Here is a 23,007-nt window from a genome sequence, read left to right as displayed (position 1 = left end):
TGAACAAGACTGAAGAGGCTCTAAGACAGCTGCAGGACAACATGAAACGTAATAATATTCCTTTCTGCCGGTGGACGCCGCTGAGTAAGCATCGTTCAAGTCTCCTGCCCTGAAGTCGTCATGTCTAAGTCAGAGTCTCCCAAAGAGCCGGAACAGCTATGAAAGCTCTTTATTGGAGGTTTGAGCTTTGAAACAACAGGTGAGAGTCTGAGGAGCCATTTTGAGCAATGGGGAATGCTCACAGACTGTGTGGTGATGAGAGATCCAAATACCAAACACTCCAGAGGCTTTGGGTTTGTCACATACGCCACTGTGGAGGAGGTGGATGCAGCCATGAATGCTAGGCCACACAAGGTGGACGGAAGAGTTGTGGAACCAAAGAGGGCTGTCTCAAGAGAAGATTCTCAAAGACCTGGTGCACACTTAACTGTGAAAAAGATTTTTGTCGGTGGTATTAAAGAAGATACTGAGGAACATCACCTAAGAGATTATTTTGAACAATATGGGAAAATTGAAGTGATTGAAATCATGACTGACCGAGGCAGTGGCAAAAAGAGAGGCTTCGCTTTTGTTACCTTTGATGACCATGACTCTGTAGACAAGATTGTCATTCAGAAATACCATACTGTAAATGGCCACAACTGTGAAGTGAGAAAAGCCCTATCTAAGCAAGAGATGGCTAGTGCTTCATCCAGCCAAAGAGGTCGAAGTGGTTCTGGAAACTTCGGAGGTGGTCATAGAGGTGGTTTTGGTGGGAATGACAACTTTGGTCATGGAGGAAACTTCAGTGGTCGAGGTGGCTTTGGTAGTAGCCGTGGTGGTGGTGGATATGGTGGCAGTGGGGATGGCTATAATGGATTTGGTAATGATGGAAGTAATTTTGGAGGTGGCGGAAGCTACAATGATTTTGGCAATTACAACAATCAGTCTTCAAATTTTGGACCCATGAAAGGAGGAAACTTTGGAGGCAGAAGCTCTGGCCCTTATGGTGGTGGAGGCTAATACTTTGCCAAACCACGAAACCAAGGTGGCTATGGCGGTTCCAGCAGCAGCAGTAGCTATGGCAGTGGCAGAAGGTTTTAATTACTACCAGGAAACAAAGCTTAGCAGGAGAGGAGAGTCAGAGAAGTGACAGGGAAGCTACAGGTTACAACAGATTTGTGAACTCAGTCAAGCACAGTGGTGGCAGGGCCTAGCTGCTACAAAAAAGACATGTTTTAGACAATACTCATGTGAATGGGCAAAAAACTCGAGGACTGTATTTGTGACTAATTGTATAACAGGTTATTTTAGTTTCTGTTCTGTGGAAAGTGTAAAGTATTCCAAAAAAGGGTTTTTAATGTAGTTTTTTTTTTCCTTTTTCCTTTTTTTTTTTTTGCACCCATGCTGTTGATTGCTAAATGTAATAGTCTGATCATGACGCTGAATAAATGTGTCTTTAAAAAAAAAAAAAGAAAGAAATGTAATAATATCCGTATCATAGGAATTTCAGAAGGAGAAGAAGAGGAGCAAAGGATAGAAAACCTCTTTGAAAAACTAATGACAGAAAACTTCCCTTACATGAAGAGAGAAAGAATCATGCAAGTCCAGGAAGCACAGAGGGTCCCAATGAAGATGAACCCCAACAGGCCCACTTCAAGACACATCATAATTAAAATGCCAACATTCAAAGACAAAGAGAGAATCCTAAAAGCAGCAAGAGAGAAACAGCTAATAACATACAAGGGAGCTCCAATAAGGCTATCATCAGATTTCTCAGCAGAAACACTACAAGCCAGAAGGGAATGGCAAAATATATTCCAAGTAATGAAAAACAAAGGCCTACAACCAAGAATACTCTACCCAGCAAGGCTCTCATTCAAAATGGAAGGTGAAATAAGGAGTTTCCAAGACAAAAGAAGGCTAAAAGAATACATCTCCACCAAACCAGCACTGCAAGAGATGCTAAAGGGTCTGCATTAAGAAGATGAAGAAACAGAGAGAGACAAAGAGGGACATGAGTACAAAGGGGGAAAATGACAATGAATAAGTACTGAAAGAAAGAAGGAACTTCTACCATTTGCAACAACATGATTGGAACTAGAGAGAATTATGCTTAGCGAAATAAGCCAGGCAACAAAAGAAAATTACCTTATGCTATCACCTGTTACAGGAAACTAATGAACAACACAAACAAATGAGCAAAATTGAACCAGAGGGCATAAGCCTACGATCTCATTACCTGAGTGATTGTCTGTACGTATAGGCCTCACTTAATCCTGTCTGCATTGCTGCCTCCTGAGACTCAATGGTTTGGCTGAACTAAGTGGTTGGGTTGGTGAAGAACGGGGTGGTCTGTGGGCTTCACTTTAAAACTGGTTTCTCTTTTCTATCCTAATGGCATGGACAGAAAGAGCCCAGAGGCCTGAGAGGGGGAAAACCTAAAATATTTCCCTCAGTCCAAACTAAGTATAATGGGCAAAAGGGTTTTGGACAGGTGAGATGTACCTGGCATACCTCCCTCCAAAGAAGCCCTTCTTTTCCCTAATGTGGGACATTGAAAAATTAATACCTGTCTTTTGTCAGATAGTGGTTACGGATTGAATGATGTCCTTTAACCCTGTTGCCCCCAGAATACAACAAGGATGCCAGCCTGTTAAACCAAGCATTCCATTGTCCAGAGACAGCCAACCAACCTGGAGTCTGCACGATCCTTCCCCTTGTGGGAAGGCCACCCTCCCCTCCACACCCCCACTCTTATTAGGGATTTCTTGACCCAAGGGTAGGTAGGACGATGACCATGTCCAGCTTGAAGCAGCTAGAAGAGCTCGAGACCTTCGTCCATTGTCCTTTATAAGACTGTAAAGGGTCTTAAGTCTGAGAGGGAGGGATTGTTATTTTTTATTGTTAAAATATTTAACAAATTAATTAATTATTTTTTAAAAAAAGAAGAAGAATATATGAAAGGGTGAGGCAGGAGAGCTTGTATGTACGACCCATGGGCATGGACTTGGGGAGGGGATTGTTGGGGAAGGGGGGCGCTGGGCGGAGGGGAGCAAAGGGGAAAAAATTGGAACTATTGTAACAATATAATCAATAAAATATACTTTAAAAAAGTGCAATATTTGCAAAGCATAATAATACTAGGTATGCCTTATATAAATCATGTGGGGTCTTTTTGCAGAGTATATATAATATATGATAAAGGGCTTGTATTCAGAGTATATAAAGAATTCTCAAAACTCAATAACAAGAAAATGGCTCACTTAAAAACTGGGCAAAAAAATTGAACAGACAATTTTACCATGGATAACAGCAAAAGGCAAATAATCACATGAAAATATGCTGAATGTCATTTGTCACTAGAAATGCACATTAGGATCACCATGAGGTACCACAATACTCCTAGAATGGCTATAATTATTGTATAAAGACTCATCATAGTGGTGGAATACCTGGAACTCTCTTATATGTTGGTGGCATGTAAAATGATGCAACTACTTGAAAACATTTGACAGTTTCTTAAAAAGTTAAACCTACAACTACCATATGGCCCAGCTGCTCCATTTCTAAGAATTTACCCAATAGAAATGAAAACATATGTTCATACAAGAACTTGTACAGGAATGTTCCTAACAGCTTTCTTTGTAATAGCCAAAAACTGGAAACAATTCCAATGTTCATTAACATGTGGATGGATAAATTAATTGTGCTATATCAATACCATGGAAGACTACTCAGCAATAAAAAGCACATGAACTGATATATCCAATAACATAGCTGACTCTCAAAATAATTATTTGCCAAGTGTAAGAAGCCTAACCAAATTAAATAGTACATAGTTCAGCCCTGGTCATGTAGCTCAGCTGGTTAGAGTATTGTCTGGATATGTTAAGATTGCCAGTTCAATTCCCAGTCAGGACACATACAAGAATCAACCAAAGAATGCATAAATAAGTGGAACAACAAATCAAACTCTATCTCCCTTCTTATCTCTCTCTAAAATCAATAAATAAAAATAATTTTCTTAAAAGAGTGCATAGTTTAGGACCCATTTATATAAATTTCTAGAAATGATTAGCTAATCTAAGAGATAGAAAGCAGATGAGTGGTTGCCTGTGGGCAAGCTAGGGTGGGGAAAAGAAGAGATTGAAAATACACAGGAGGAAACTTTTAAGAGTGATGGATATGCTCTCTTTTTTTTTATTATAATGATAGTTTCACAGGGGCGTATTTATGCTAAAACTCATTTACGATTTAATTATGTGTAGCTTATTGAGTGTCAATAACACCTAAATAAAATTTTAAAAATATACATTACAGGATGCATCAGTTATTGACTAATGATTCAGAAAAAATATAGTACAGCGTCTACCAATTTGGGTTATAAAAATTGAAAGATTATAATGAGCAGTAGGTTGGCAGCATGGGTACATGTCTCTTCAGTTGCCAGCCTGACCTTGATATTAGACCCAACTAGCAAATCCAAAGATAAATGTGAAGTGGGAGTCCAGATGAGCTCTTTTTATAGAAACTTCACATTTATGAGATTGAATAAGATGGTCACACGGGCTGTGATAGCCATACAAACTGAGCTGTAAGCAGATTAAATTAGAGTCGTTAAGAAAATCATTCAGCAGATTTGTCTTTGTTACTGATTAAGAAAAAATTTTAAAAACATTGTTTTGTTACTTGTAGTAGGGTATAAATGTAGAAAATAACCTGTGTTTTGAGTTAGGTGCCGATAAGCTTAACACCCTACATTTTCTGAATAATGCTAATATTCATACACACTGTTTGTTACCATATCAAACCAAATTAGTAAAAATGTGGAATGTGGTTGTCTCCTCTGCAACAGGTTATTAAATATTCTCCGGTCTCTCAGAGCTACCCCTTGGTAATAATATAAAAAGTTATAAAATCTGTATTGGTAAAGTTTTGCTTTTCTGATAGAGTTTAAGCTTTTCAAATATCATGGCCATATCATACTATCAAATTGTAGGTTTGCTATGAAGATTAAATGAGTTAATATTGGTACAGCACTTAGAAAGGCGTTTGATACCTAGTAAGCATTATTGAAGTGCTTAGTGAATTTTTACAAAAAAGAAGTCAGGACAAGACTTCCAGTCAAGATGGCAGCATAGGTAAACATGGCTCACCTTCTCTCACAACCACATCAAAATTACAACTAAAATATAGAACAACCATCACTCAGAACTGTCAGAAATCAAGTTGAATGGAAATCTGACAAGTACAGAATTAAAGAAAACACATCCATCCAGACCGGTTGGAGGGGTGCAAACATGAAATGGGCTGGTTCCACATCCACATGTGGTGGATAAAAATTCAAGAAAGATATATCAGGATCGAGGAGTTTGAGCCCCACACCAGGACACCCAGGCCAGGGTTCCAGTGCCAAAAAGATAAGCAACAATACTTCTGGTTGCAAAAACTAGCAGGCACTGAATTGGTGAAAGAAACTTCTGGAGTCCCGAGCAGTTCCTCCTAAAGAACCCACACACGGACTCACCTACTCCGACTCACTCCCTCTGAGCTCCAGCTCCAGGGTAGCAGCTTGAAAGGCAGCAGTGGCATGGGGACAGCCTTCTCCTAGACAGGAAGGTGGGCCATTTTCCCTTTTCTGAGCCCTCCCCCGCAAAAAGCCACAGAGCTGGCAGGCTCATGCCATATTTGAGACTCCATCAATCTGTGAATCACATGTTTTAATTTGTTCTGCCAATCCTTGCCATTAAATTAGAACATTTATTCCATTTATTTCATTTAAAGTAGTTACTGACTAACTTCTGCCATGTAGCTATTTGTTTTCTGTATGTCATATGTGCTTTTGTTCCTCAATTCTTCCGTTATATGCTCTTTTTGTATTAGGTTGATTTTTTTTGTGTAATGTACCACTTAATTTACTTTTTTTCCTGTAATTTAAAAATATTTTTAGTTGTTACCCTAAAAATTACAATGAATATTCTTAAACTTATAACAACCTAGTTAAATAATACCAACTAAGTTTCAAATGTATATGCTCTACTGTTATATATTTTATAATTTTGTGCGCAATAACACATTTATAAAATTTTTGTTATTGGGTTTTTTTCTATACTATAGGAAAAAAAGAGAAACAAAGGTACAATAATATTGGCTTTTATATTTACCAGCATAGTTACCTTTACCAGCATTTTTTTTTCCATTTGACTTTGAGTTATGGTCTAGCATCCTCTCATTTCAGCTTGAAATACTCCCTTTAGGATTTCTTGGACAGAAGGTCTATTAGTAACAAATTCCTTTATTTTTTGTTAACTTGAGAATGTCTTAGTTTCACCTTCATTTTTGAAGTTTAGTTTCACCAGATATAGAATTTTGTTTGAGTTTTGTTGTTGTTGTTCTTTCAGCGCTTTAAATGCCTTCTGGCTTCCATGGTTTCTGATGAGAAATAAGCTGTTATTGAGGATTCCATGTCCATAACAAGTTGCTTCTCAATTACTGCTCTCAAGAGTCTATTTTTGGCACTTGACAATTTGACTACAATATGTCACAGTGTAAATGTCTTTCAATTTATCCTACTCAGAATTCATTGAGCTCCTTGGATGTGTCGATTCAGGTATTTCATTATATTTGGCAAGTTTTCAGCCATTATTTCTTCAAATACTTTATTGCTCCTTCCTCTTACTCTTTATCTTCTGGAAACCCCAAAGTGCATATGGTAGTCTGATGGCTGGTTTCCCACAGATCTCTTAGGTGCTGTTCACTTTTTGTCATTTTCATTTTTATTTTTGCTCCCCAGACTGGATAATTCCTTCTACCCTCGCTTTTAGTTTCTTATTCTTTCTTCTCCTTGCTCAAATTTGTTTTAAACCCTTTAGTGAATTTTTCAATTTAGTTATTGCATTTAACCAATTCCTGCTTGGTTTATTTTTATAATTTCTCTTTATTGATATTCTCTTTTTTTCATGCATAATCTTTCCAATTCCCCTTATCAAAGGTTTCCTCAATTCTTTGAGCATATTAAGACAATTGATTTAAAGTCTTTATTTAGGGGTTTCCAGACAAAATGGCAGCAGAGGTAAATATGGTATTCACATCCTCTCACATCCACATCAAAATTACAACTAAGCTATACAACATCCACCATTTAGAACTGCCTGAAATCTAACTGAACATAAATCCTGTAACTAAGGTCATGATAAGGATATAAAGAAGAAGCCACATCCAGACTAAAAGGAGGAGCAAATAGTTAGAACAGCTGATCTTATACCCATGTGTGGTGGTAAAAATTAGGAGAAATATCTAGGCTGTGGAGGTACCCTCTGAGGACCAAGGGCTCTTAGCCCCACACTAGGCTCCCAACCCAGGGTTCAAGTGCCAGGAAAGAAAGTCCCCATAACTTCTGGTTGTAAAAACCAGCAGAGATTGTGGCTGAGTAAGACAGAGGGCTTTTGGAGTCATAGGCATTCCTCTTAAAGGGACCACAAATAAACTTACTCAAACTTACTCTCAACTCCAGCATAGAGCAGCAGCTTGAAAGGCATGGGAGACACATGGGGAGGAACTGAATTGTCTGGCTTTGGGGCAAGAATTAGAGGGGAAGCTTCCTCCTCCCAGACAGAAGTGCAAGCAGAACCAGTTCCTTTGCTAAGCCCTCCCCACACAGAGTTTGCTGGCAGGTGCCATATTGAGTATCCATCAACCTAGTTAACCTTGTTCACTTTCCCTGCTGATTTCCTAAGATTCTGCCCCACCCAATTTGCAGGCCCAACCGAGCTGTTCCCAGTGGCTTTTCCATACTAACAACTTGTCTTGGCTCTAACCACAAAACTTTATTAAAACCTCTAAAAGGTTCACAAACAGCATCTATCCACAGCATGCTCCATAGCTCTTGCACAGTGGACCCAGGCCCAGCACTAGTGGCAGCCAGACTCAGTTCGCAGCCTGGTCTTTTCTGGGCACCTCCAAACCCAGCACAAGTAGCAGTTATCTACAAATCATTGTGTAGTACATGCAGGGTGGTCCTAGGGCAGGGCACAGGCAGCAACTTATCTTGGCCTGAATCTCCCAGGAGACACAAAGTGAGCAAAGCTGGTGGACAGCTTCAGACCTGCCACCGCACCACCCAAACACTTCCATGAGTGATACACTCAGGGGCTGACTAATCAGGTGCCAAAGCCCCACTGAAGTGAGTTCAGCTCTGTGCTATTTATTGGTCTCTGAAGCTCACTAACTATGGTCACAGCCAATCTTCATAGACAATTGGCCTGGGCATAAATCTATCCCATTGACATGCCACCAGCAGTCAAGGCTCAACTACAACAAGAGGGTGCACAGAAATACATGAGGGTTGCACTTGCAGTGCTCAGCTCAGGTGACCAGGGAAGCTGTACCACTGGGTACAGCTATAGAACACTTACTATGTAAGGCCACGCTACCAAGCCTGGAAGATGAACAGCTCTACCTAATGCATAGAAACAAACACAGGGAGGCAGCCAAATGGGGAGACAAAAAAACATGTCCCAACTGAAGAAAAAAATAGCAAAACTCCAGAAAAAGAACTAAATAAAATGGAGAAAAGCAATCTACCAGATATACAGAGTTCAAAACACTGGTTATAAGGATGCTCAATACACTTAGGGGGAGAGTAGATGAACTTTAGGGTAAATTTTAATAAAGAGATCAGAAGCATAAAAATGCAGATAGAAAACATAAAAAAGAAACTGTAGGAAATGAAGAATACAATCATTAAAGTGAAGAACACATTTTAGGGAAGCAACAATAGAGTAGATGAAACAGATGCTCAAATCAGAGATTTGGAAGATAAAAAAGCAAAAAACATCCAAGCAGAACAGCAAAAAGAAGAAAAGATTCCAAAAAGATGAGAATGGTAAAAAAGTCTCTGGGACGACTTTCAGCATACCAACCCTCATATCGCGGACTTGCCAGGAGAAAAGAGAGACTAAAGAATTGAAAACCTATCTGAAAAAATAAGGACAGAAAACTTCTGTAACCTGGTGAAGAAAATAGGCACACAAGTCCAGGAAATAAATGCGTAGGTTCCCAAATAAGATGAACCCAAGGAGACCCACAAAAAAGCACTTCATAATTAAAATGGCAAAGATTAAATACAAAGAGAAAATCTTAAAAGAAGTATGAGAAAAGCAGTTGGTTACCTACCAAGGAGTTCACATTAACTGTCAGCTGAGTTGTCAACAGAAACTTTGCAGCCAGAAAGGATTGACATGAAATATTACTCTACTCAGCAAGGCTATCATTTAGAATCAATGGACAGAAAAAGAGCAACCCAGAAAAGAAAATGCTAAAGGAACTCATCACCTCCAAACTAGTATTATAAGAAATTTTGAAGGGTCTTCTTTAAGAAGAAAAATAAGAATAAAAACTGGCAATAAATACAAACCTATTAATAATTACTTTAAATGCAAATTGATTAAATGCCCCAATCAAAAGACATGAATTGATTGAATGGTTAAGAAAACATGACTCTTACATATGTTGCCTACAAGAGACTTGCTTCAGATCAAAATACACACACAGGATGAAAATCGTCGTCGGCAGCCGTCCGTCTCGAGAGACGATGGTGTAGCTTCTTAAGAGTCTATCTGCACCGTCGAGAATGGCTGTGCAGTCCGACTCGGGAGTGACAGTGTCTCCTCCCGTGTTGAATCAACATCTTGCGATGACGCTGGAGTGTCCTCTCCAGTGAAGCTGAAGCTACAGAGCCTGGGCAGGGTGATATGGAGGGTCTGCTGTTGCTCATGCAGCAGACCCCCCCTCTCTTCGCAGCTGAAGGGTCCAAGGGAAAGACGGAGTCAATACAGCTTGGCTTCAGGTGCGCCGCAGGAGTTGCCGGTGTTGACTACAACGTCAAACCACCTTAGGGACTCCGGCTCCGGATTTTCTGTCGGGGTTTACTCCCTTAGCCTTTCCCCTGAAGAGGTATGCCACAAGGCAGCGGAGGTTTTTTGGAGTCAGAGTTTTCCTTCTCTGATGTGCCCTGACAGGATGAAAATAAAGGGATAGAAAAAAGATATTTTAAGGAAATGAAAATTTTTTTTAAAAATTGCATAACAATACTTGTACCAGACAAAATAGACTTTAAAACAAAGCTATAACAGGAGACAAATGAGGACTCAGCAACTTCACCCCTGAATATTTATCCAGAAAAAACAAAACACTAAATCAAAAAGACACATACATCCATATGTTCATTGCAGCATTATTTACAATAACCAAGATATGGAAGCAACCTAAGTTTCCATCAATAGCTGAATGGATTAAGAAGTGTTGTACATACACAATGGAATATAACTCAGTCATAAAAAGGAAGACAGCTTGCCATCTGCAACAACATAGATAGACCTAGAGGATATTGTGCTGAGTGAAATAAGTCAGACAGAGAAAGACAAATGCTATATGATTTCATTTATAGATGGAATTTAAAAAACAAAATAAACAAACAAGCTATACAGAAGCAGACTTAAAGATACAGAGAACATTTTGATGGTTGCAAGATGGGAGGGGGTCAGGGATGAGTGAAAGGAATAAAGGGATCAAGTAGAAACTGATTGTTACAGAATAGTCATGGGGATTAAAGTACAGCAGAGGGAATATAGTCAATAATATTGTAATAACTATATGGTGTCAGGTGGATACTAGATTTATTTGAGTGATTACTTCGTAATCACTGGTATATACACCTGAAATTAATATAATGTTGTACATAACTTGTAGTTAAATTTTATTTTTTTTAAATAAAACTGTTAGCCCTGACTGGTGTAGCTCAGTTGGTTGAGTGTCATCCTGCAAAGCAAGAGGTCGTTAGTTTGATAACCAGTAGGGAAACATGCCTGAGTTATGGGCTCAGTCCCCAGTTGGGGAGTGAACAAAAGGCAACCAATGAATGCTTCTCTCTTGCATCAATGTTGCTCTCCCTCTCTTTCTACCTCCTTTCTCCAATTTCTAAAAATAAATAAAATGTTTAAAATATAAAAAGAACTGTTAGTTTACTATAGTCTGGTGGTTCTCGTGCATGCAAACCCCAGTTGGCTTTCAGAACTAGGCTTTGGGGAGGCCATCGCTTAGTTGAAAGTCTTAAAATTAGGGGCACTTACATGTTCAGTCCAAACCACTCACTCCTCAGGAAAATGCTGGGAGTTGTGAGTACTCTCCTGATTGTATGTCATTGTGCCAGGGGTGGAGTTTATGGCAAGACTGTCTCAATCTCTCCCACCCATTGCAATGTGACTTTTTTTTTCATTTGCCTGAGGGATAGGATTCACTCATAGTGTCTGAATTTTTTGTGAATGAATTGTGCCACATGTAGCTAAGATGTGGTGTGTCCATGGTAGTGGGTAAGTTCAGGAGCCTCCTATGTTGCCATCATGACCTGGAACCTCAAGAAATCTCATGAGATATTTACAAATAAGACAAAGCTTAAAAATATTAAGTCCTTTCCCCAGAAACAGGCAACTAGTAGGTGGTGAAACCAGAGTTTGAAGTCATGCAGAATGATCCCTAAACTTATTCTCCTAATTGCTATATTCTATCCAGCTTTCTCTACTGTGTTTTATGGTTATATTGTTGTTGCTATCATTGTTCTCAGAGAACAACCTGTTTTATTTAATATCAATGGGCATATAAAAATCTTATTAATATCACATTTATTTTATATTAATATTTGGTCCCAGGCAGTTGTGGAATTTCTGATCACCATACAGCATTTTTTAGTAATGCCCATCACTTTTCCTTTCTGAGTGTTTTTTTAGTTAGGTAAAAGTGAGATGAGTGCTTTGTGTTTGTTTTTCAAGTAGCCTCCAGACAGGTTAGAACAGAAAAACACAATAATTTGTTAATAATATCTGCTCTATTCTCTTTGGAACAAGAGAGCAGAGTCTTATGCTGAGAACACAGGCTGCAACCTCTAAGACAGTGACCAATTTAGGGAAGTGGAAGGGCAAGGGCAAGTAAAAACATCATAAATCTTTCTTACCGTTTTTAAGTTGCCCTTTTATTGATTCAGCATTCATTTGGTTACAGTAAACCTTTATTTTCTAGAGCTCTGATGAAGTTTGTTCTGATAGTTTCTGCTTATTTTTTCAATGCCCTTGTGGAGGGATGGGAGCTCTATCATTTTGCTGTTGTCATTTCAAAGGAGATTCTTAACTTTGCTACATTGAGGGCCTGACTTACTCTCAACTCATATACCTTCTTCCCAGCATGAACAAAACAGAATTCATGGTATTCCCTCATCTATTTCTCTCTGCTGGGTTCTCTGTCTGGGACTGGTTAGAGCATTCTTCAGTTACTCAAGCCAGGAAGGTTTATCTTTTCCCACTTAACTGATAGAGTAGTAGTCAGCCATCAAATCCTATGGATGCAATGTAGCCTTTCAAGGATCCTCGGATTATTCCACTTATTACTAACTCACCATTTCTGCAGGTTGCCATCATCTTCCACTTTCATTATTAAAATGCCTCTTGCCTGGATAGTTTGCACCTCATTTTCCCTCTCCATCTTCTACATGCATCTGCTCAAAGCACTCTGTGCTTTTCCCTAATTCATCTCCTGCTTTTAGAGTCCTAAGCTCCTTTAGAACAAGGGATGTGTGTATTCAGCCCTGCAACCGTGTTCAGCATATAGCAAGAGCCAAACAAATAATTCTTGATGTCTGAAACAGATCCACAATACTATCCCTCAGAATGATATGATATAGTATAATAGGCATAGTAAAAGCGACCATCCAAATGTCCTTATATGTGTATAAACATAAAGATATACATAGCAATTTAGAAACTTTTAAAACTAAATTTGCTTTCTTGCTTCCTTACTTTTGATTTTTAAAATCTTACCCTATATTCAAACTCTATTTTATTTTTTACCTCCTCAAGCTCCTACCCATCAAATAAACACCTGTCAATTTGGCACTGAATTATACACTAATCTGAAGTCCCTGGTATTATTCATAATTTTCCCCTCATCATAAAAGGGAGGTATATGCAAATGTTAGGATAGATCTATACCATGTTGCTAATAGATGCTATTAACTCAATATAATTCCACTAACCTCCCCAGTCCATTATTCATCACTAACATGCTTAATAATGTACTGTCTTATGGTGGCTATAATTAGACGTTGTTTTTGTGAGTTTCATCTCCTCATTAGATTTGCCTCCTTAAAGGTAAAATCTTCATTCAACCAGTTTTCTATTAACCAAAAACCCACAGTTTGAGCAGATATACAAGACATATTTTCCCAACATAAATGTTTATACGTTACACGATCATGTTTTGGTCTATGATTGGGTAAGATTATGGGATGAGGAGTACTATGCCAGAATTTACTTTTATTTTTGCATTTAAAGTTTTGATACAGTGTTCTTATACCTGGAAAAATCATAGACTAAATGACAGTATTAAGGGAACAATGTACTCTTCTCTCCCTGAGGAACCTGGATGAAGTTTCTTCATTTCACATTGTTTTCTCATTATTCTCAGGAAACAGATTCTTAATTTGGCTGGGACAACACTTCTATGTGAAGAGTCTGTATGGGTATCTTCAAGTCAGCATTCAGAGCCCTATGTGTGTACAGTTGTGAGCCTGCTCTTTGAAAATAAAGAAGGAAAGTAGACTTAATGAGAAAAGCCACCTCTCTTACATTCTATCTCTCTCATTGACCAGGATAAAAAAATTTTCAAGTTTTCTCTCAACAACTAAGCAGACTCAATTTACATGTATGTTATGTAGCTATTTCTCCCCCAATAAGTACCTATTTGCCAAGGAATAGATATGACTGTCTCTAGCTTTATGATTTCTAATATTATATCATCATATATTACCCACAGATAGTAGGATCCAAGTTCCCAAATGGTGAGTAGGCTGCTGAATGAGACCTTGGCAATTCAAAGAGGAGAAATGGAGGGGAGTCAAGGAGAGGGATTTAATGAGACTGTCATGACAGATAGCACAAACAACTTGAAACCAAGGCTTTCAAATCCAAGGATATATTGCTTGCCTCCCTATCTCCCAGGGCCCTGGCATCTACCAGGCTTGGCTTTGAGGCTTCGAGGCTACTATGGAACAGCATAATATTATTGTATGGCAGGAAATAGTTTAATTGAGGAACATGGGCAATGTTCTTATCGGAACAACATTGTCTTAGACCAAGTCACTATAACAACCAAAAAAAGGAAAAAATAAAATAACAATAATTAAAGACTCCTGTGCTTTAGTTTTCCTCAGGATTCTCAGGAACAAAATCTTCGAACACTCTATTAATGACCTCCATTGCATCATAGGTATTAGATGATCCATGTGCAACATTTCTCAAAACACTTTTTCCAAATTTGGCTCGGATGGAGTCTGGGGACAATAGTTTTGCTTCATCTGGGTCTGTGGGACCCATCAATTGTCTCCATTCTGAAACAGCATTCCACTTGGTTAAGACCATGACCAAAGATGTACCCCTGCAAAAAGGAATGCTTTCAAAAGACTTGGCTATTTACAACTGTACAGACTGAATACATAGCTAAAGACAGAATGCCACCACTTCAACCAGAGAACTTTTCTTTATTCTTTGTACTCACAAGTATGACTTTGTGCTTTCTTTTTTTTCATTTCATTTATTCCTCTTTCAACAGTTTGTGTATGTGTGTGTGTGTGTACTAACACATTCTACAAAATGCTGTAGTTTAATTCTAGAGACACCTGCCAGCCACTGTTCCAAGTACTTTCAATGTATCAATTATTTATATAGCCCTCATAACAAACCTATGAGGTATGTACTATTATTATACCCATTTTACACATAAGAAAACTAAGACACAGATAAATTATGTTGCTAACAGGGATTTAAACCCAAATAGCTTCTATATCTAATGTGAAGAGCTAAATAAAAAGAGAAAGGAAAAAGGAAGGAAGGAAGGAAAAGAAAGGAAAGAATAAGGAGAGGAAGGTAGGAAGGAGAGAAAGTTAAGAAAGGATGGAAATAGAAAAAATAATGAACCCAAAATATTATCAAGGTATCTTTTCATGAATGAGATTAGATGAAATGTTTAATTTTTATATTTTTTAGTTTCTAAGATGAACATTTACTACTTAATAATGCAAAGAACTGTGTATCAGAAACTTACTCAGATAGTATTTCCAGCACATCTTTATAAAAGTCTTTTTTTACAATTTTAAAATAAATTTTGTCTGCTTGCTCTTTGGTTAACAGCATTTCCTTCATTTGTGTTACATCAAATCCAGCCTTTTTAATAAGGTTGAAGATCTCCTCTAGGGAAAAGAGATATTTGCTAATTATGCAGATTGCCTCCATTTTTGCTCCATGTTCAAGCAGACTGAAATAACTAAGGAAAGTAATAAATTTATTTTGCATAAATGTGATTTTTTAAAAAAAGCTATGCTAAATTTTGGAACTTAAAAAGCACAGATTGACATTCAGAAGAACTTTAGTATGTTATTATAGATGTTCAATCTCTGAAATCCATCTTTCCAGAAACCACTTGAAATATCTGGTGGACTATGGAAGTGGGAGAGGAGATATGCTCCTGTCCTAAAGGGGAACATGTGCCTCGTCTCCACGCTGCAAATGCCAAGGAACTTCTTGTTAGGTGTGGATTGAAGGAGGGAGCCAATCTGAATTCTCCTCCCTGAAGTATAAGGGCACCTTGAGGAAATTAAATAAGTAAATCTTGTCAAAATCTCACCCACATCCTAAATGTGGATGGCTACATTCTGGAAAGGGCGGTGTTCATTGCATTATTTTTTCAACTCTTCTGTAGTTTGAAATTTTTCACTCAATTTGGAGAAAATGTATACACTGGCTTTTATTTTTAAATATTTACCTCTTTGCTCATGTGTTACATGAGGTTTAATCAGTGCTAGCGTGTTTTGAGGAGGAAAGAAATACTGTATTTCTCTTTCAGCACCTTCCAAGGAATCACTTCCATACAATTGGTTGATAGGCAAACTTTCTGTTGCAAATTTTATGCATAAACTTTGGAAAAGAAATCAAGTTAAAAAGTGTTATAGCATAACATAACATAATATGACACAATGTAACACTATTTATATAAATTGTTCAAAAATTATCAAGCAATAGCAACTCATCCCTGATCTAGGCATAGAGGAAAAGGAAGTAATTACTGAGTAACATGGGGCATGCTACTTCATTCTGAGGATATAATAGTCTTTTGAAAGACAGTACATGGACATTTAACTAATCCTGATAATGGATATTGACAGACAACTGTGAATGGAGGAATGGATAACCTGACACAGTGACAGAATCCTGATCACACTACTTCCTAGCTATGTGATATTACTTCTCTGTGCTTTAGTTGTCTCAAATATAAAAATGATAGTAAAACTTGTTTTAGAATATGATTTTGAGGATATAATCAGATGACATTCCTGGACAGGGGCACATATCACTGCAGTCCTGCCTCGCAAAACCAAATCCAGTTGAATTTATTTGTAAAGTTACACAGCCAATTTCTTTAAGGCATTAAGTATTTAATACTTATTAAACAAGCAATAAATTGTTGAATTGACTGATGTGTTAAAATATAGTAAATAAGTAATGATTTATATTTATAGCTAATTTTTGTTTTAAAATATATACAGGAAAAAAAACATACACAACACAGACTATTTTTCCACTAACTTGCCTCTCTAACTCAGAAAACTGAGAGCTGACTTTTAGAAAGAAGCTCTGGTGATAAAAAGCCAACAGAGTGAGTGTGTTTGTGTGTGTGTGTGTGTGTGTGTGAAACTTGGCTCTGAGGAGATATAACTTCACAAAGTTTTGATTTCACAAAGGTATCATACTTTTTCCTCCATAAGATGCATTTTTCCCCCAAAGAGGAAGAAAATGTCTGCATGTCTTATGGAGCAAATATTGTATCACAGACCATGATGTGTATTACCTAACCGTGATATGTATTACCTGAACTGTCAGCTGTTAGAAGAGGAAGCAGTGGGCCCATGCAAAACCCCTGGGAATGTTTAAATGTCCCACTTTACTGCTGAATCTCAGGGTGACTGGTCAGTTGCCATCCACCTCTGCCCAACACCTAGGACCTGGGAGAGTTCAGGAAGCTCTGCAACCGCTGACATATCTAATCAGCTGAGGCTAATAACAGGTATGAAGCACAGTGCCAATTGCCAATTGTCTTTGACACCAGGTTGGGTCTGTGTCAGTAGAACCACCTCCAATCACCAATCACTGTGTCTTAAGCTCTGCCAATCACAAGAGGCAGATGGGTGGAGCTGAAGTAACATGTTCTCAGCTGGCTACTGGCTCCATTAGATGCTACAGCTGTCTCACCTACCTCCATACTGTTTCCAGCACACACCAGATTTCTGTGTTAGGAGGCCAGCAGTAACTGGGTGAGCAGCCACAAATGTTGAAGTTTGTAGTATATAAAGGGAGTTATGGTGGGGTCACTATTCTAGCAGTAACGTAGGCACTGAGGGGATTAAGGGGTGTCACTAGCCATAACAGGCACTAAGGGGTAGTCTGCCAAAACCTGTAACTAGGATAGTGATACTCTCAGGGAGTGTTACAACTAGTGATACCTCTTAACTCCCTCAATGCCTGTTATTAAAGGCCCCCATAAATTCTGACACTAGTGATGATGAATTCTTGGGGTTTCCAGAATACTAGAAGAGTAGTTGAACCTTAAGGTCTCTCCTCATTTGTTAATGACATTGATGATGATTCTTAATATTGCTGTTGACTGCTGTTCACTTTACATGGTTAAAATATTATTCTGTTATATTTTATTAAACATTTTAGTACGTCATGTGGTTCAGAGTATTTTTTTTTTCTTGTTTTCCTCTTCTAAATCTAGGTGCATCTTATAGTGCAAAAAATACGGTATTTGAAATACATGATGTATGTTAAGCTCTCAATAAATATTATTTTCCTTTCTTTTACCACTAAATATTATCAAGCAGTAGAGGTGGCATTTGATGCTACAGCAAAGATACTAAACTATCAACTTTAAATCCGGGTGAACTGCAATGGAACCCTCCTGGTAAGCAAGAGCAGCAACAAAAGAGAAGCCCAGGACTGGCTATGACCATAGCTAAGGAGCTGCTGTGCAGAGGTTGGTACCACAGAGCAGAACTCACTTCAGTGGGGCTCTGGTGCCTGACTAATTAGCCCTGGAATGTGTCACTCATGGAGGTGGTTTGGGTGGTGCTCTGGCATGATCTGAAGCTGTCCACCAAGTGCACTCACTCTGGACCTCTTGGGAGATGCAGGCCAAGATCAGTTTGCAGGTCCAACCAAGTTGTTCCCAGTGGCTTTTCCATACAAACAACCTGTCTTGGCTCTTGCTGCAGACTTTCTTAAAATCTCTAAAAGTTCACAAACTCCAAACAAACAGCATCTGGCCTCAGCATGCCCTATAGCTCTTGTACAGTGGACCCAGGCCCAGCACTAGTGACAGCCAGACTCAGTTCACAGTTTGGCCTTTCCTGGGCACCTCCAAACCCAGCACAAGTAGCAGTAATCTACAGTTCACTCTGTAGCACATGCTGGGTGGTCCTAGGGCAGGGCACAGGCAGCAACTGATCTTGGCCTACACCTCCCAGGAGGCCCAGAGTGAGCACACTTTTATATAAGTGATGTTTCATAAGTAGTTTTATTTATTGTATAAACATGTTTCAAGCTTGCTGTGCCCGATATGGTATCTCTATTCTTGCTCACTTGAATGCAGATCCCTTCTTCCCCTAAATTGAATTCTCCAATTAAATATTGGCAAAAAGAATTTGTGCTAATTGCACTTAAGTTAGTTTCCATCAGCTACATCCCAAGAATGGGGATGCATGAGATACTATTCCCATTCTCCAGGTGATATAGTAAGTCTGACAGTTAAGATCAAAAAATATTTACAGAGTGCCCCCTATGTGCCAGGTAATATATCATGTGTTAAGTTCATTACAAAGTTTAGCTCATATCTAAGGTCCATCAGTAAACTAATGTAGTAATGGTTCCTTCCAAATTATGAATTACACATCAAGTTAATCATTATTGTCTTGAAATGCTTATGACCAACTAAAGAAACTTCAGCTTCCATCACACTCTTCTCAAAAGAATTTCTCCTAAATAGTGGATGAGGTAGGTATTTCTGCCAAGAGTAGGCCTTTTGGCTGGGTAGCCACCACTTATTTCCCAGCTTTAAATCAAACAGCTCACAACCTTCTCTTACAAAGCTTTGGCTATATTCAGGTTGGCACAGGACTAGGCCTCCAATCAATATCAGTCCACTCCTGACCCAGGAAAAGCAGAGCTGTGGTTTCTGTGCTCAATATCAAAGGAAATTAAAATAGCTCCCATGAAAACATTTTGGGATCCATGATAAAAAATCCTACCTCTCTGGAAGACGTTCTTTAGCCTCTTTAACAGTGCTTGGTCCAATTAACTTTTTCCAGTGTTGTAAACCATTATCTCTTAATAAAACAAGGGCTAGAGATGGGCCACTGAAAGAAAACAGAAAAAGTTAATAAAAATATGACTCAGTAGCTGATTATACATAGATAATATTTGTATTTGTAAATAGACTAAAAAAATCAAGGTAGTCATTTTATCAGGAGTCTGAAATTAATTTCCATTAGTATATTCTTAAGAGCATATTTATAAAAGTCTTGTATAAAAGCATAAATGAAAGGAAAAGGAGGGCCTTGGTTCTAATAGAGTGGTTGCTATATAGTTCCCATACTCCTGTTGATTTATATACTCCTGCTGGATTTCTGTCTCAGCTTCTATTTCACTTACTGTTCTAGAAACCTGATAGATTTCCAGCATTTCATGCCTCTCCTAGAACTAGTGATCTTTAGGATTATAAAATATCATGAGAGTCAATCAGTTCTCTGCTTGGACTTGATGATATTGCACACCCTGAATTTCTGGCATTCAACTCAGGCAGACTCCAGCAACTTCACCTGGGATATTTCCGTTGCTCGAATAACATTCCAGGAGGAATAAAGATGACAGACAGTTGGACAGAGTATTGACATGGGAGAGAGACTGGCAAAAAAGCAAACTCACCACATGTTTACAGAATTGAGAGTTTGGCAACTTGAGCAGAAAATAAAGGTTAAAAGAAGATTTAAGTGATTCAAAAGCAAATCAGACTGTGCATTCTATAACTAAAATCTACTTACCTGGTCATATTTTCTATAAGATTTTCAAAATAATCTTCATTTTCATATTCCTTGCACAGTGTTTGTGCCTCTTCTTCTGATAATACTATTTGCCTTTGCATCAGTATTTTAAAGCCTTCATCATGAATAATATTCAAAATATCCTCTAAATAAAAAGTCACATATAAGTTTTAAATTGCTAGGTTATTGGTTTTACACATAATATAGAACACATTATCATGTTGGCTTATAATGCATTTTATTCTTATTAAATTTAAAATTTTTCAAAAATAGCTCATTAGATTTTAATATAAGGTGAACAATGTTCTTAACATATCAAATTATAATGCTAAGTCCAATTTTTCATAATATAAGATTCATACACACACATATTGAATTATCTCATTAGCAAATATTTTCTATACTGTATGCTTTGTCTCTAAGACTGGAATCAAGGAAAGGTATCCCTTCTCACCACTCCTATTTGACATCATACTGGAAAACCTAGCTAGTGAAAGGTATACAGATTGGGAAGGAGAAAATAAAACTGTCTCTGTTTACAGATGATGTAACTGTCTATGTAGAAAATCTCAAAGAAACAACAACAATAAACCTCCTGAACTTGTAAAAAACTATTATAGCAAAGTTTCAGGTTATAATTAATATATATAAGTTAGTGACTTTCCTATACACTAAGAATAAACATTGGAATTTAAAATTTAAAACATACCATTTACATTAGTATTCAAAAATATAATACATGAGTAGAAATCTAACAAAATATGTATAGACCTTAAATAAAAAATACTGCAAACCTCTGGTGAAAAGCATCAAAGACCTTAAATAATGAATAGGAAGACTCAATGTTGTTAAGATGTCAATTTTCCCAAATTATTCTCTAAGTTCTATACAATCCCAAGCAAAAGCCCAGCAACTTACTTTGTGGACATGGATATTAACAAACTGATTCTAAAGTTTATATAGTAAGGTAAAAACTCAGAATAGCCAACTCAGTATTGAAAAAAAAAAAATGTTGGAAGACTGATAGTACCCACTTCAAGACTGACTACAAAACTAGACAGTGAAGGTAGGCCAAACAATAGACATGGAGATCAAGAGAACTGAATAGAAAACCCAAAAAATATACGCACATGAGTATGTCAACTGATCTGTCACAAATAAGCAAAGGTAATACAGTGGAGCAATGAGTCTTTTCCACAAAAGGTATACACATGCAAAAAAATCTAGACATAGACCTGATAACTTTTATGAAAATTAATGCAAATGGATTATAATCTTAAATGTAAAACACTGAACTATGAACTTTCTAGAAGACAACAAAGGAGAAAATCTTGGTGATATTGAATTAGGCAATGATATTTTAATTTAAACACTAAAAGAACAATCCAAAAATAAAACCCTGATAAGTTGGACTATATTAAAAATAAAAACTTTTCAGTGTAAGACACTGTTTAAGAACCAGTTAAAAACCTAAAAAAATATTTACAAATCACATATATGAGTATATAAAGGACTTGTATCACAATATACAAGTAATTCATAACAAAACAATACAAAAAATTCAATTAAGAAATGGAAAAAAATCTGAAGCAAAGAAGATAGAGAAATAGAAATTAGCATATGAAAAGGTGCCCAGCATCATACGTAATTAAGGAATTGAAAATTAAGGCAACAATGAGATACCATTATATACTTATTAGAATAGGAAAAATCTAAACAACCGCCTGAAGAGCAACAGGAACTCCCATTAACTGCTGTTTAGAATTGAAAATGGTACAGCCACTTTGAAAGGCATTTGACAGTTTCTTACAAAGCTAAACATAGTCTAATCATGTGATTCGGTATTCATGCCCCTAGGTATTTACCCAATTGAGGTGAAAACTTATGTCTACATATGCAAAAATAATAATAATATATTGATGCCTATAGCACCTTTACTCATAAAATCCAAAAACTGAAAGCAACAAAGATGTCCTTCAATAACTAACTGGATAAATTTTGGTACATCCATAAAATGAAACATTACTCGGCAATAAAAAGAAGTGAGCTAACAGGTCACAAAAAGACATGGAGTGTGGGCAACTGTTCCTCATGGTTTAGGAAATTGTAGCCCCAGCCTGAGCATGACTGCCGCCGGCATTCCAGCTGTGCTTGTCTTTAAGTCTCAGCATAAGGCTGTGTATGAAACATAACCGAACACCACTCAGAGGGTTTCCATGGGAATTCAACCTAAAGAATGCTTATTATGCTTTAGAACTTTCTCTGCTTTCTTTTTCATTAATGTAAGATGAACAATCTCTAGCAAGGAATGTATGAAACCTTGCACCTAATGCCAGTGTGGCATCAAGATGTTTGATAGTCTCTGACACAGGGACTATCATGTAATCTGTTTCTGTCAGCTGTAATCCTAATGCCTCCAAACTATTGATGATTTATGAATCTTGACCTTGTATCTCTCATGTGTATCCTCCTCAATAAAAGGCATGAGGGAAGACGGTCTAATCTCTGTTCTCCATTAGAGAGGCAGCCACCTTCCTTCCCCCAGACATAATGAAATGTCCTGGGTAAAAGTTTGTTCATCGGACATAATAAAGTGTCCTGGGTAAAAGTATGTTCCACTGTGGTCACGAAGACTCTGCTGGACAGAGCAGCTTCCAACCGAGCCTAGGGTGTATGAGGCACATCCATCTCATTGGAGGAACTGAAATGATACTAAGTAAAAGAAATTTTTATTGAAAGGCTACATACTGTATGATTCCAACTATGTGACATTCTGGAAAAGGCAAAACTATAGACAGCAAAAAGGTCAATGGTCACCTGGAGTTAGGAGG

General features: G+C 37.7%; 1 protein-coding gene and 1 pseudogene across 1 annotated transcript in view; one reads left to right on the top strand and one right to left on the bottom strand.

The window, feature by feature from the left end:
* Positions 1–61: 61 nt before the first annotated feature.
* LOC150001798 (heterogeneous nuclear ribonucleoprotein A1-like) lies at positions 62–1,145 on the top strand (annotated as a pseudogene).
* A 13,080-nt stretch (positions 1,146–14,225) lies between these two features.
* Positions 14,226–23,007, bottom strand: part of NME8 (NME/NM23 family member 8) — a 76,028-nt gene continuing 67,246 nt past the window's right edge. The window contains exons 11-15 of the mRNA XM_090286888.1: positions 20,177–20,321; positions 19,385–19,492; positions 15,847–15,998; positions 15,130–15,274; positions 14,226–14,463 (exon numbers count right to left, since the gene is read on the bottom strand). Of these exons, the coding sequence (XP_090143014.1) occupies positions 14,226–14,463; positions 15,130–15,274; positions 15,847–15,998; positions 19,385–19,492; positions 20,177–20,321 (788 nt within the window). The remainder of the gene's footprint in view (positions 14,464–15,129; positions 15,275–15,846; positions 15,999–19,384; positions 19,493–20,176; positions 20,322–23,007) is intronic.

This window comes from Furipterus horrens, unplaced genomic scaffold (assembly GCF_987537825.1).
Source record: "Furipterus horrens unplaced genomic scaffold, mFurHor1.1.pri manual_scaffold_9, whole genome shotgun sequence".
NCBI lineage: Eukaryota > Metazoa > Chordata > Mammalia > Chiroptera > Furipteridae > Furipterus > Furipterus horrens.
The sequence above is the reverse complement of the archived record's forward strand: the minus strand, read 5'-3'. Positions and strand labels throughout refer to the sequence as shown.